Source organism: Zosterops lateralis (assembly GCF_965231275.1).
Source record: "Zosterops lateralis genome assembly, chromosome: 37".
Taxonomy (NCBI): domain Eukaryota; kingdom Metazoa; phylum Chordata; class Aves; order Passeriformes; family Zosteropidae; genus Zosterops; species Zosterops lateralis.
The window spans coordinates 286,466-300,579 of NC_139797.1; the positions used below are offsets into that span (position 1 = coordinate 286,466).

The 14,114-nt window shown below is 57.4% G+C and overlaps 1 protein-coding gene across 1 annotated transcript; it reads right to left on the bottom strand.

The window, feature by feature from the left end:
- Nucleotides 1-117: 117 nt before the first annotated feature.
- LENG8 (leukocyte receptor cluster member 8) lies at nucleotides 118-13,521 on the bottom strand (the record flags this gene model as incomplete). Its single annotated transcript, XM_083882115.1, has 15 exons — nucleotides 118-281; nucleotides 2,587-2,794; nucleotides 3,522-3,651; nucleotides 3,734-3,802; nucleotides 4,509-4,610; nucleotides 5,448-5,778; nucleotides 6,626-6,757; nucleotides 7,512-7,814; nucleotides 9,354-9,551; nucleotides 10,747-10,858; nucleotides 11,490-11,652; nucleotides 11,862-11,951; nucleotides 12,726-12,842; nucleotides 13,226-13,391; nucleotides 13,490-13,521. The coding sequence occupies 15 exons, from the start codon at nucleotides 13,519-13,521 to the stop codon at nucleotides 122-124; spliced, it is 2,313 nt and encodes a 770-aa protein (XP_083738241.1). The 3' UTR covers nucleotides 118-121.
- Between the last annotated feature and the right edge of the window lie 593 nt (nucleotides 13,522-14,114).

Below are 14,114 nucleotides of genomic sequence, written 5' to 3' on the forward strand. Positions count from 1 at the left end.
TATGGGGCAGCTCCAGCCCCCCAAGTTGCTCCCCACCCCAAACCCCGCTGTCAGCGGCTGCCGTGGGGCCGGGAGCAGGTTATGGGGCGGCCGTGGGGCCGGTGTGGGGCCAGGTGTGGGGTCAGATGTGGGGCAGCGCGGCCAGGCTCTGCCGGCAGTCGATGGCGCCGCGGTCGGGCCCGGTGAAGGTGAGGGGCAGCCCCCCCAGGAAGCGGCGGCGCTCGGGGGGCTCCAGCCCCATAAGTGGGCCCAGCTGGGCCGTCGGCAGCGCCGGGCGGTAGCTGGGGAGAGAAGGAGGTCAGGCCGGGGGGCCGGGGGAGCCCGGGGGGCACCGGGGGGCACCCGCGGCCCCTCAGGACAGGGGGGTCACCCCACAGCAGGGGGGAGTCACCCCATAGCGGGGACCGGCCCCATATCAGGGCCCAGCCCCATAGAAGGCTGTGACCCCATTTTGAGGGCCCAGCCCTATAGCTGGGTGTGACCCCATAGCAGGGGTCTGTCCCCATTAATGGGGCCCAGCCCCATAGAAGGCTGTGACCCCATAGCAGGGCCCAGCCCCATAGTGTGGTGTGACCCCATTACAGGGCCCAGCCCCATAGAGGGCTCAAGGGCACCCAGGGGACACCTGCGGCCCCCCAGCAAAGGGGGGTCAGCCCCATAGCAGGGACCAGCCCCATAGTGGGGTGTGACCCCATAAATGGGGCCCAGCCCCATGGAAAGGGGTTCAACCCCACAAAGAGGGACAGTGGGGGGCTCAGCCCCATAGAGGGGAATGTGACCCCATAAAAGAGGGCTCAGCCCCATAAAGGAGTGTGACCCCATAAAGGAGATCTCAGCCCCATAGCAGGGGGGACTGAGCCCCAAAGAAGGGGAGTGACCCCACAGGGCTGGGCACAGCCCCATGGCAGAGGAGCAGTGGGGCACAGCCCCACAAGGGTGTGTGGAGTTACAGCCCCACTGAGGGGGGACACAGTGGTCCTACAAGTGGGGGTCCAGCCCCATAAATGGGGGTTCAGTCCTACAAGTGGGGGCCCAGCCCCACAAGTGGGGGCTCAGCAGGACCCACCCCCCGATGTGGGGCAGAAATGGGGCCAAGTCAGGGTCCCCCAGCCCATTTATGGCGAACATGGGGGGGGGGTTCCCCATCCTATAAATGGGCACAGGGAGGGTCCCCTGCCCATATATGGACAAGGTGAGGTTCCCCCTCACCCCAACCCACCCCATATATGGGGATCCCGGGGCTCCCCATCCCATGTAAGGACAATGTGAGGTTCCCTATCTCCTATAAGGACAACATGGGGTTTCCTCTGTCCCATATAAGGACAAATGTGAGGTTCCCTATCCCATGTAAGAACAATATGGGATTTCCTCCATCCCATATATAACAATGTAAGATTTCCCTATCCCATATATGGCCACATTGGGGGTTCCCTATCCCATATATGAACAATATGGGGGTTCCCTATCCTATATATGAACAATATGGGGGTTCCCTATCCCATATATGAACAATATGGGGGTTCCCTATCCTATATATGGACAATATGGGGGTTCCCTGTCCCATATATGAACAATATGGGGGTTCCCTATCCCATATATGAACAATATGGGGGTTCCCTATCCTATATATGAACAATATGGGGGTTCCCTATCCCATATATGAACAATATGGGGGTTCCCTATCCTATATATGGACAATATGGGGGTTCCCTGTCCCATAGATGGGCACACTGGGGGTTCCCTATCCCATATATGAACAATATGGGGGTTCCCTATCCTATATATGGACAATATGGGGGTTCCCTGTCCCATAGATGGGCACACTGGGGGTTCCCTATCCCATATATGAACAATATGGGGATTCCCCATCCCATATATGGACAAAGTGGGGTTTCTCCCATTCCATATATGGCCACACATATATGGCCCTAAATATCCTATAGAGGAACAATATAGGGGTTCCCCCATCCCATATATGGCCACACTGGGGTTCCCTATTCTATATATGGACAAGGTGGGGTTTCTCCCATCCCATATATGGCCACACTAGGGGTTCCCTATCCTATACAGGGACAATATGGGGGTTCCCTATTCTATATATGGACAAGGTGGGGTTCCCCCATACCATATATGGCCACACATATATGGCCCTATATATCCTGTAGAGGGACAATATGGGGATTCTCCCATCCCATATATGAACAATATGGGGGTTCCCTATCCTGTGTAGAGATTCCATATAGGATATATATTCTGTGTCCTATATAGTGACAATATGGGGGTTCTCTATCCCACAGAGGGACAATATGGGGTTTTCCCCATCCCACATATGGCCACACTGGGGGTTCCCCCGTGCCATATATGGCCACACATATACACCCCTATATATCCTACATAGGGACAACATGGAGTTTCCCCCATCCCCTAGATTAAACCCACCCCATTCCCCCCACCCCACTTCACACCACCACTCCCCCTGACCCCTCCTCACTCCCCCACACCCCCCACATCCCCTCACTCACCTGTATCCCCCCCAAAAAACCCCCCACCCAAAATAAACCCCCCAAAATGCCCGGCCCCACCTACGCCTTGAGGAAGGCCCTGAGGGCGCGGCGCCGCTCGCGCTCGGCGAAGAGGTCGATGAGGCGCGGGCCCATGGCCGGGGCCGAGCTGTGCAGGCGGAAAAAGCGGCTGTAGAGCCCCAGAGCCCAGGCCGCCCGCAGGGACAGGGCGTGCGACACCGAGGGGTCACTGCGGAGAGAGGGGGGCAGCAGGGACAGCTCCGTGGTCAGTTCTGGGGATAAACAGAGAGATTGGGGTCAGTGGGGTCAGGGGGACAGAGATTGGGGTCAGTGGGGGCAGCAGGGACAGCTCCGTGGTCCGTTCTGGGGGATAAACAGAGAGATTGGGGTCAGTGGGGGCAGCAGGGACAGCTCCGTGGTCAGCTCTGGGGGATAAACAGAGATTGGGGTCAGTTCTGGGGTTACACACAGAGATTGGGCTCAGTGGGACAGCGTGTGGTCAGTTCTGGGGACACACAGAGACATTGGGGTCACATGAAGAAATTGGGTTCAGTAGGACAGCAGGGACAACTCACATTTCCTGCCTTTTTCCCCTCATGTTTTCTGCCATTTTCTCCCCTCATATTTCCCATTTTTTTGCCCTCACATTTCCCTCACGTTTCTCCCCTCATGTTTCTCTCCATTTTCTCCCCTCACGTTTCCCGCCCTTTTTCTCCCCTCACGTTTTCCCGCCATTTTCTCCCCTCACGTTTCCCGCCTTTTTTCTCCCCTCACGTTTTCCCGCCCTTTTCTCCCCTCACGTTTTCCCGCCATTTTCTCCCCTCACGTTTTCCCGCCTTTTTGTGTCAGCTCTGGGGACAGTAAGAGACACATTGGGGTCACACAGAGAGATCTGGGTCAAGGTGGGGTATTTTTGGGGTGTTTTTGGGGTGTCCTGGGCTGTTTTTGGGCTGTTTTTGGGCTGTTTTTGTGGTGTTTTGGGTGTCCCCGGCCCCGTACCCCCGGAGTTGTTGGTGAAGATGCAGTAGAGGATGCGATAGGCCGTGAACTCGCCCACGCAGCCCGGCAGGTTCTCCCCGTACAGCGCCTTCAGCTGCGTCTGGCACTGGTTAAACTCCTCGTGGTCGCCCTGAGGGGGACAGGGGGGACCCTCAGGGACCCCTCCCCGAATTTGGGGGTCCCCAGAGCCCCCCAGAGCCCCCCAGGCCGACCTTCTCCAGGGCGATGCGGGCGTGGGTCTCGTAAACCTCCACCGTGAACTCCGTGCGGACGCCCTGGACCTGCGGGGAATAAATGGGGGAGAAATGAATTCGGGGAGGGGTCTTAAAATATGGGGAGGGGTCTTAAAATATGGGGAAGGGTCTTAAAATGTGGAGAGGGGTCTCAAAATGTGGAGAGACCTCCCAAAATCCACCTGAGACCCACCCAGATCCACCTGAGACTCCCCCAAAATCCACCTGGGACCCCCCAAAATCCACATGAAACCCCCTAAAATCCACCTGAGACCCCCTAAAATCCACATGAAATCAGCTTGAAACTCCCCCAAATCCACCTGGGACCCCCCAAAACCCACCCGAAACCCCCTAAAATCCACCTGAGACCCCCTAAATTCCACATGAAATCCCCCAAAATCCACCTGGGACCCCCCAAAATCCAACTGGAATTCCCTAAAATCCACCTGAAACTCCCCAAAATCCACCTGAGACCCTCCCAAGACCCTTCAAAATCCACCTGGGATCCCCTAAAATCCACCTGAAACCCCCCCAAGACCCCCCAAAATCCACCTGGGACCCCCCAAAATCTACCTGGGACACCCCAATATCACCTGAGACCACCTGAAACCTCCTAAAATCCACCTGAAATCAACCTGAAACTCCCCCAAATTCACCCAAGACCCCCCAAAATCCACCCAAAACCCCCTAAAATCCACCTGAGACCCCCCAAAATCCCCCAGGACCCCCCAAACCCCCCCGGAGCCCCCCTGACCGTCAGGTCCTGCCGCAGGGATTTGAGCTGCTCACAGGCCCAGGCGTAGTCCCGGTGCTGCTGCCAGTGGGAACGGACCAGGGCCAGAGCCTGGCGCAGAACCTGGGGGGAAAAATTAATATTTTGGGGGTTTTTTAGGGATTTTTGGGATTTTTGGGGTTTTTAGGGTGGGTTTTGGGGGGTTTTTATGGTGGTTTTTGAGGTGCTGCTGCCAGTGGGAGCAGACCAGGGCCAGAGCCTGCTGCAGCACCTGGGGCACAAAATGAACATTTTGGGGATTTTTTAGGGGGTTTTAAGGGATTTTTCAGGATTTTTTGGGAGTTTTGGGGGTGGGTTTTTAGGGATTTTGGGTGTTTTTAGGGTGGGTTTTTGAGGTGCTGCTGCCAGTGGGAGCGGACCAGGGTCAGAGCCTGACGTAACACCTGGGGCACAAAATGAACATTTTGGGGCTTTTTGGGATGTTTTAGGGAGTTTTTGGCAGTTTTGGGGGGATTTTTTAGAGGTTTTTGGGGTGGATTTGGGGTATTTTAGGGCAGATTTTGGGGTGAATTTGGGCGTTTTAGGGTCACTCACAGACACAGGTCTGACAGTGGCCGGGTCAGGGGCACAGGTGAGTCTCAGGTGGGTTTAGGGCATTTTATGGTGGATTTAGGGTATTTTAGGGTAGATTTTGGATATTTTAGGGTGGATTTTGGGGTAAATTTTGGCTATTTTAGGGTCACTCACGGGCACAGGTCTGACAGTAGCTGGGTCAGGAGCACAGGTGAGCCTCAGGTGAGTTTTGGGGGTGGATTTGGGGTATTTTGGGGTGAATTTAGGGGTTTTAGGGTCACTCACAGGCACAGGCCTCACGGTGGCCGGGTCAGGGGCACAGGTGAGCCTCAGGTGGGTTTGGGGGTGGATTTTGGGATAAATTCAGGATATTTTCAGGTCACTCACGGGCACAGGTCTGACAGTGGCCGGGTCAGGGGCACAGGTGAGCCTCAGGTACTTCTTGGTCACCTCCTGACAGGTGCCCAGGATCTTCACCTGTTCCCAGTCCAGCCCCTCGGCCTGGGCGTGTCCCGGGGCGTGTCCCAGGGCGGGGCCGTGCCCGGGGGGGCTCCCCGGGGCCGGGGGGGGGTTGGGCCGGGCTTTTTTGGGGTGTCCCCCCGTCCCTGCCCCGCCCTGGAATCGCTGGGCCCGGCGCTGGCGCCGCAGCTCCCGCTCGGGGTCCTCGGGCTCGCACGGGGGACGGCGCCGGGCGCGCCGGGGGGGACAAGGTTCTGGTCTGAAACGGGGGAAAAAACACAGATTTTGGTTAAAAATGGAAAAAATGGGATTTTTGAAATTTTTTTGGGATTTTTTAGAGTTTTTTTGGGATTTTTTGGGGTTGTTTTGGGTTAAAAATGGGATTTTTTTGGGCTATAAATCAGAATTTTTTGAGTTAAAAATGGAAATTTTTTTTGTAAAAAATGGGATTCTTTTGGGGTTAAAAATGGGATTTTTTTGGGTTATAAATTGGAATTTTTTGAGTTAAAAATGGAAATTTTTTTTGTAAAAAATGGGATTCTTTTGGGGTTAAAAATGGGATTTTTTTGGGTTATAAATCGGAAATTTTTGGGTTAAAATGGATTTTTTTTTGGTTAAAAATTGGGGTTTGGGGGAGAAACTGAAGATTGTGGGTTAAAAATGGAGGTTTGGGTTAAAAACGAGGATTTCTGTTAAAAACGGATGTTTGGGGGAAATTACCCAGCCCCAGTTCCCTCCCAGTTTATCCCAGTTCCTCCCAATTTATCCCAGTCCCTCCCAGTTCCCTCCCAATCCCCCCCCCAGTGCCCCCCAGTTCCCTCCCAGTGCTCCCAGTCCCCCCAAAACTGCCCCAAATTCCCTCCCAGTCCATCCCAGTTTATCCCAGTCCTTCCTAATCCCCTCCCAGTCCCTCCAAATCCCCTCCCAGTGTCTCCCAGTTTATCCCAGTGCCCCCCAATCCCCTCCCTGTATCATCCCAGTTTATCCCAGTCCCCCCTAATCCCCTCCCAGTCCCCTCCCAGTGTCTCCCAGTTTATCCCAGTCCCTCCCAATCCCCTCCCAGTCCCTCCCAGTCCCCTCCCAGTCTCCCCCAGTCCCCCCAGTACCTCTTTCCCCGCTGTGCCCGTGCCCGGCCCCTCTCCAGGGCCCCCCCCCGGCCCCGGGGTTTGGGGGGTCCCCCCCGGCGCCCCCCGGGCCGGGCCTCGAGCCCCGAGCCCGACGAGTCCGACTCCGAGTCACTGCGGGGATGGGGACAGGGGCTCAACTGGGGGGACTGGGACAAACTGGGAGGGGATTTGGGGAAGTTTTGGGGGAGTCTGGGGCACTGGGAGGGGACTGGGAGGGGATTGGAGGGGACTGGGATAAACTGGGATGGACTGGGAGGGGGTTTGGGGCCATTTTGGGGGAGTTTGGGGCACTGGGAGGGGACTGGGAGGGACTGGGAGGGACTGGGAGGGGAGTAGAGAGGACTGGGACCAGTTTAGGGGGGACTGGGATGGACTGGGATGGACTGGGATGGACTGGGAGGGGATTTGGGGAAGTTTTGGGGAGATTTTGGGCACTGGGAGGAGACTGGGACAGACTGGGAGACACTGGGAGGGAACTGGGAGGGACTGGGATAAACTGGGAGGGGCTGGGAGGGGATCTGGGGCACTGGGAGGGAACTGGGACCAGTTTGGGGGACACTGGGAGAGGATTTGGGGCAGTTTTGGGGGGACTGGGAGCACTGGGAGGGAACTGGGGAGCACTGGGGGGTACTGGGGGGCACTGGGATGGACTGGGAGGGGATTTGGGGCAGTTTTGGGGGGACTGAGGGAGATTTTGGGGTGGATTTGGGGATTTTCTTTGGAGACTTTTTCAGGGTGGATTTAAGGATTTTTTGGGGGATTTCTTTGGGATGGGTTTGGGATATTTTGGGGATATTTTTGGGGTGGATTTGGGATATTTTTGGGGTGGATTTGGGATATTTTCAGGATGATTTCGGGGTCTCACCTGCGCCGGCAGTGCCTCCCAGGTGACCTTGAAGACGACCTGGACCTGGAGCGGGAGCCGCTGGAGGAGGAGCTGTTCTCCTTCATGAACACGTTCCTGTTCCCAAATTTGTTGGGGAACCCCCCCGGGCCCCCCCCCCGGGCCCGAGACCCCCCCGGGGCCCCTCTCTGGGGCGGGGGAGGGGCGGGGGGTCCCGGGGGGCGCTGGGGGGGGCCCTGGGGGGGTCCCGGGCTGGGGCTGGGCCGGGGCTGGGGCAGCTCCCAGCGCTTCTTCTTGGGGCTGGAGGCGCCTTCGCGGCTCAGCCTGGGGGAAAAAAACAAAATTTGGGGGGTCAGAGAGGGGATTTGGGGGGTTGGACAGAAAATTTGGGGGGTCAGAGGGGGGATTTGGGGGGTTGGAAGGAAAATTTGGGGGGTTTACAGGGAAAATTTTGGGGTTAGAGGGGAGATTTGGGGGATCAGACAAAATTTGGGGGGTTGGAAGTGAAATTTGGGGGGGTCAGGGATGAGATTTGGGGGGTTAGAGGGGAAATTTGGGAGGTTGGAGGGGGATTTTGGGGGCTTGGAAGGAAAATTTGGGGGGTTGGAGACAAAATTTGGGGGGTTGGAGGGGGATTTTGGGGGGTCGGAGGAGGAATTTGGGGGGTCAGAGGGGGGATTTGGGGGGTTGGACACAAAATTTAGGGGGTTAAAGGTGAAATTTGGGGGGTTGGACAGAAAATTTGGGGGGTCAGAGGGGGGATTTGGGGGGTTGAAAAGGAAAATTTGGGGGGTTGGAGGCAAAATTTGGGGGGTCAGAGGGGGGAATTTGGGGGGTTGGACAGAAAATTTGGGGGTTGGAGGGGGATTTTGGGGGTCAGAGGGGGAATTTGGGGGGTTGGAAATGAAATTTGGGGGGTTAGAGGGGAATTTTGGGGGGTTGGAGATGAAATTTGGGGGTTAGAGGTGAAATTTTCTCGGGGATTTTTGGGGCAATTTTGGTCAGACTTTGTCAGAGATTTTGGGTGGATTTTTTTGGGATTTTTCGGGGCAATCCTGAGCAGAATTTTCTGGGGGATTTTGGGGGGAATTTTTGGGTCAATTCCAGTGGATTTTTTTTGCAATTTTGCTCAGATTCTTTGGGGACTTTTCAGACCAATCCTGGATGGATTTTTTTTAGAGATTTCACTGTTTTTTTGGGATTTTTGGGGTGATCCTGCTGGGATTTTTTGGGAATTTTTGGGGCAATTTTACTTTGATTTTCTCGGGACTTTTCGGGCCAATCCTGGGTGGATTTTTTCAGGGATTTCACTGTTTTTTGAGGATTTTTTGGGATTCTCTGACCCACCCGGGCAGGGGCTCCCTGCTCCAGTCGATGGTGAAGGGCTTTTTGGGGCAATTTTGCAAGATTCTCTCAGGGTATTCTGGGGTGATTCTGGCCGGATTTTCTTGGGGATTTTCAGGGCAATTCTGGGCATATTTTTTCAGGGATTTTGGGTGGGTTTTTGGTGGATTTTTAGGGCCATTTTGGTCAGATTTTCTCAGGGATTTTGGGTGGATTTTTTGGGGAATTTTGGGGCAATTCTGAGCAGATTTTTCTGGGGATTTTGGGCAGATTTTTGGGGCAATTCTGGCCCAATTTTTTTGCGATTTTGCTCAAATTTTCTCTGGGATTTTTGGGCCAATCCTGGGTGGATTTTTTCAGGGATTTCGGTGTTTTTTGGGGATTTTTGGGGTGATCCTGCTTGGATATTTTCAGGAATTTTTGGGGCAATTTTACTCGGATTTTCTCAGGAATTTCAAGGGCGATTTTGCTCGTTTTTTCAATGGAATTTGGGTGTTTTTGGTGTATTTTGGGGCTCACCCGGGCAGGGGCTCCCTGCTCCAGTCGATGGTGAAGGCAGAGCCGTCCTGCAGCCGGGCCTGCAGCAGCTCCTTCAGCAGTTTCTCCGTCCTGTCCTTGTCCTCCTCGGACTCGCAGGCCGTGAAGCAGCGCTGGACATACGCCTTCATCTCGGGGGGCCAGTCCTCGGGCTTGCCCCTGGGGGGGCCTCGGGGCTCCCTGGGGGGAAAAAATGGGGTTTGAGAGGTCCCTGGGGGGATTTGGGGGGCCCCTGGGGGGGAAAAATGACATTTAGGGGGTCCTTGAAAGGGTTTAAGGGGTCTTGAGGAGGTTTAGGGGGCCCCTGGAGATGAAAAAAGACATTTAGGGGGTCCCTGGGGAGATTTGGGGGGTCCCTGGGGGGCCCTTGGGGCTCCCTGGGGGGAAAAAATGGGGTTTGGGGGTCCCTGGGGGGATTTGGGGGGGTCTCGGGGCTCCCTGGGGGGGAAAAATGACATTTAGGGGGTCCCTGGAGGGAGAAATGGAGCTTTGGGGGGTCCCTGGGGGAGGGCAAAATGGGGTTTGGGGGGTCCTTGAGGGGATTTGGGGGACCCTGGGGGAATTTGGGGAGTCTCTGGGGGGAAAAAATGGGGTTTGGGGCATCCCTGGAGGGGTTTGGGGGGTCCCTGGGAGGTCTATGGGGGTCCCTGGGTGGGGAAAATGGGGTTTGAGGGGTCCCTGAGGGGATTTGGGGGGTCCCTGGGGGGGTTTGGGGGGCCCCTGGGGGGAGAGAATTACATTTAGGGGCTCCCTGGGGGGGGAAAAACGGGGTTTTGGAGGGTCCCTGGGGGAAAAAATGGGAGTTTGGGGGTCCCTGGGGGGGAAAAATGGGGTTTAGGGGGTCCTGGGGCTCCCTAAAGGGAGAAAAATGATATTTAGGGGGTCCTTGAGGGGGTTTGAGGCGTTCCTGGGGGGATTTGGGGAGTCTCTGGGTGGGGAAAAATGGGGTTTAGGGGGGTCCCTGGAGGGATTTGGGGGGCCTGGAAGGGGGTTCAAGGGTCCCTGGGGGGAAAAAATGGGGTTTAGGGGGGCCTGGAGAGGGTTTTGAGGGGTCCTTGGGAGGATTTTGGGGTCCTCGGGGGGTGCTAGGGGCTCCTTGAAAGGGTTTAGGGGGCCCTGAGGGGGTTTAGGGGTCCTTGAGGAGTTTTTTTGGGGTCCCCTCTCATTTTTGGGGGTCCCAGGGGTATTTTTGGGCTCTCAGGGGTGTTTTTTGGGTTCCCAGGGGGTATTTTTGAGGTCCCAGGGGTGTTTTGGGGACTCACCCGTGGGCCCCGGGGGTGTTTTCGGGCTCCCAGGGGTATTTTTGTGTCCCCAGGGGGTATTTTCGGGCTCCCAGGGGGTATTTTTGGGGTCCCAGAGGGTTTTGGGGACTCACCCGTGGGCCCCGTGCAGCTTCTCGGGCCCGGGGGGGCCCCCAAAGGCCGGGGGGGGCAGCACAAAGGGGCGTTTGGGCAGCTGGAAACGGAGACCCCCCGAGCCCGGAGCCTCTGCGGGGACAGAGAGGGGAAAACTGGGATTTTGGGGGGATTTGGGGGGATTTTGGGGGGATTTTGGGGGGATTTGGGGGGACATTGAGGGAATTTTGGGGGATTTGGGGGAGATTTCAGGAAGGTTTGAGGGGATTTGGAGGGATTTCAAAGGTGGTTTGGGGGGATTTGGGAGAATTTTGGGGGAATTTGGGGGGTTTAAGAGGATTTTGGGGGGGTTTGAGCAGGAATTGGGGGAAATTTAGGGGGATTTTGGGCCAAATCTGGGCAGGAATTTGGGAGAATTTGGGAAAATTTTGGGCAGGAATTTGAGGAGGATTTTGGGGGGAATTTGGGGACAATTTTGGGGGTCTCTGGACAGGATTTTGGGAGGCATTTGGGGACAGTTTCGGGGGAATTTTGGGCAGGATTTTGGGGAGAATTTGGGACAATTTTGGGGGGAATTTGGGGACGGTTTTGGGGGTCTCTGGGCAGGATTTTGGGGGAAATTTGGGACAATTTTGGGGGGAATTTGGGGACAGTTTTGGGGGTCTCTGGGCAGGATTTTGGGGGGATTTTGGGGACGGTTTTGGGGATGGTTTTGGGGGTCTCTGGGCAGGAATTTGGGGAGGGTTTCGGGGGTCTCTCTTACGTTTCATGCGGCTCCAGAGCTGCCCCCCCCCCTTCTTGCCCTTCGGGGGGGGCCCCTCCCCGTAGTGGGGGGAGGGGAAGGGGGTGGAGCCCCCCGGGGGGGTCGCCCCTCCCCCCCCCGCGCCCCCAGTCCCCCCCGAACCCCCCAAATTGTGGGGAGGGGGCTGTGGGGGGGCGGCCGGGGGGGGCTGGGGGGTCCCAAAAGGCGAAGCCTCGTCCAGGCCGGGCACTGGGGGCTGCTGTGGGGAGGGGGGAAAAAATAATGGAGAATCAGAGAAAAATCCCAAAATTGGGGACCCCCCACCCCAATTTAACCCTTCAGTACCTGGGCCAGGTTGTTCTGCTGCTGGGGGGGGGCGGGGGGGGGCTGCTGCTGCTGCTGGGGGGGGGAGGGGGCGTAGGAAGCCCCTCCCCCCGCGGGGTACGGGGCGCTGGGGGCGCCATAGCCGGGGTACACCCCCTGCTGCAGGGGAAATCATCGTTAGAGACCCCTAATTAATTAATGAGAGAGCCCAGAGACCCCCCCGAATTAATGGTCCAGTCCCATAGCCGGGGTACACCCCCTGCTGCAGGGGATAATTAGCATTAAACATCTCTAATTAATTAATTGTGCTGCCTTCATTAGTGGGGTACGCCCCCTGTGGGATGGGAGACCCCCCCCAAATTAATGGTACAGCCCACAGACCCCCCCTGATTAATCAATGGGACAGTCCAGAAACCCCCAAATTAATTAATGGGACGACCCTCATTAATAGGGTAACACCCCCCTGAGAGACCCCAAAATTAATTAGTGAGACGACCCAAAGAGCCCCTAATTAATTAATGGTATAGCCCAGAGACCCCTCTAATTAATTAATGGTCCAGTCCCATAGCCGGGGTGCGCCCCCTGCTGGACGAGAACACTAATTAGTGAACCCCTAATTAATTAATGGGACAGCCCAAAGACACCCCCAGCCCCATTTTGGGGACCCCCCCCCCAGCCCCGTGTGAAGCCCCCAGCCCCGTGTGAAGCCCCCAGCCCCATTTCTCAGCCCCCAGCCCCATGTGAAGCCCCCAGCCCCATTTTGGGGAATCCCCAGCCCTATTTTGGACCCCCCCAGACCCATTTCAGGGTCCCCCAGACCCATTTTCTCAGCCCCCAGCCCCATTTCGACGCCCCCCCAGCCCCATTTCTGTTCCTCCCAGCCCCCAGGAAGCCCCCCGTGAAGCCCCCAGCCCCATTTGAAGCCCCCCTTACCATAGGATAGTAGTACCCATAGGGGTAGTAGCCCCCCCCGTAGGGCTGGTACCACGGGTAGTACTGGGGGGGCTGCGGCTGCTGCAGGGACGGGTCACCCGGGGAGGGGGCTGAGAACTGCGGGGAAACGGAGTGAGAGACCCCAAAATACACTGAGAGACCCCCAGAGACACCCCCAAAATAGAGAGACCCCACAAAATACCCAGAGAGACCCCAAACCCGCTCAGGACCCCCCAAAATCCCCCCAGATCCCCTCGAGACCCCCCAAAATCCTCCCAAATTCCCCCAGAACCTCCCAGAATCCCCCCCAAATCCCCCCAAATCCCCTTTAGAAACCGCCAAAATCCCCCCAAATCCCCCCAAGACTTTCCAAAATCCCCTCAGGACCCCTCAAAATCCCCCCAAATCCCCCCCAAAATTCTCCCATACCCCTTCAGGACCCCCCAAAATCCCCTCAGGATCCCCCCAAACCGCCGTTCCCGGCCCCCCCCCCCCCGCACCTGCGCTCCGCCGGTCGCTCCCGCCGCCGCTTTGGCTCCTCCTGCCGCGGCTTTGCTGATGCTGGCCAGCGCCTGCCGGGCCTTCTCCCACTCGGGGTTCTCGGGGGGCGCGGGCGGCTCCTCCCGCGCGGGGCCGGCGCCGGGACCGAGCGCGAACGGGGCGGCCCTGTGGGGGGGGAGTAACGGGGACGGGATTAACGAGCCCGGCTCGGTGCTCTCCCCGCTCCCCCCCGCTCTCCCCGCCCGGCCCGGAGCCGCTCTCACCACTCGCGCTGGTCGCCCAGGTTGGCGGCCATGGCGGGGCCGCCCCGGATCTCGGCGGGAGCCACCGGAGCCGCCGGGGCCAAGATGGCGCCGCCTCCTCTCCCCTCACGAAGCCGCTTCCGGTTGGCGCCGCCCGCGCGGCCAATGGGAGCGCGAGGGGCGGGGCGCGCGAGGGGCGGAACGGCGGCCGCGAGAGGACCAAAGTAACGGACGCGCGCGAGGGGGCGGACGGCGGCCGCGAGAGGACGAAATTAGTGAAATGCGCGAGGGGACGGCGGACGGCGGCCGAGAAGGGACGAAATTAGTGAAGTGCGCGAGGGGACGGCGGACGGCGGCCGCGAAGGGACAAACTTAGAAGATGAGCGAGCGCGGGTCGATTTTTGAAGGTCTCAAGGGGGATTTTGGGGCGATTTTTGGGGTCCCCCCTTTATTCAACCCCCCAAACCCCTGTGGGGGTCTCCAGCCCCCCAAAATTCCCCCCAGAGCAGCAGCTGCAGCGCCCAGGACAAAGCAGAGCCCAAAATTGAGGGGCTGGACCCCAAAATTAGGGGATTTTATACCCAAAATTTGGAGGTTTTACTCCCCAAAATCAGGGGATTTTATACCCAAAATTTGGGGCATTTTA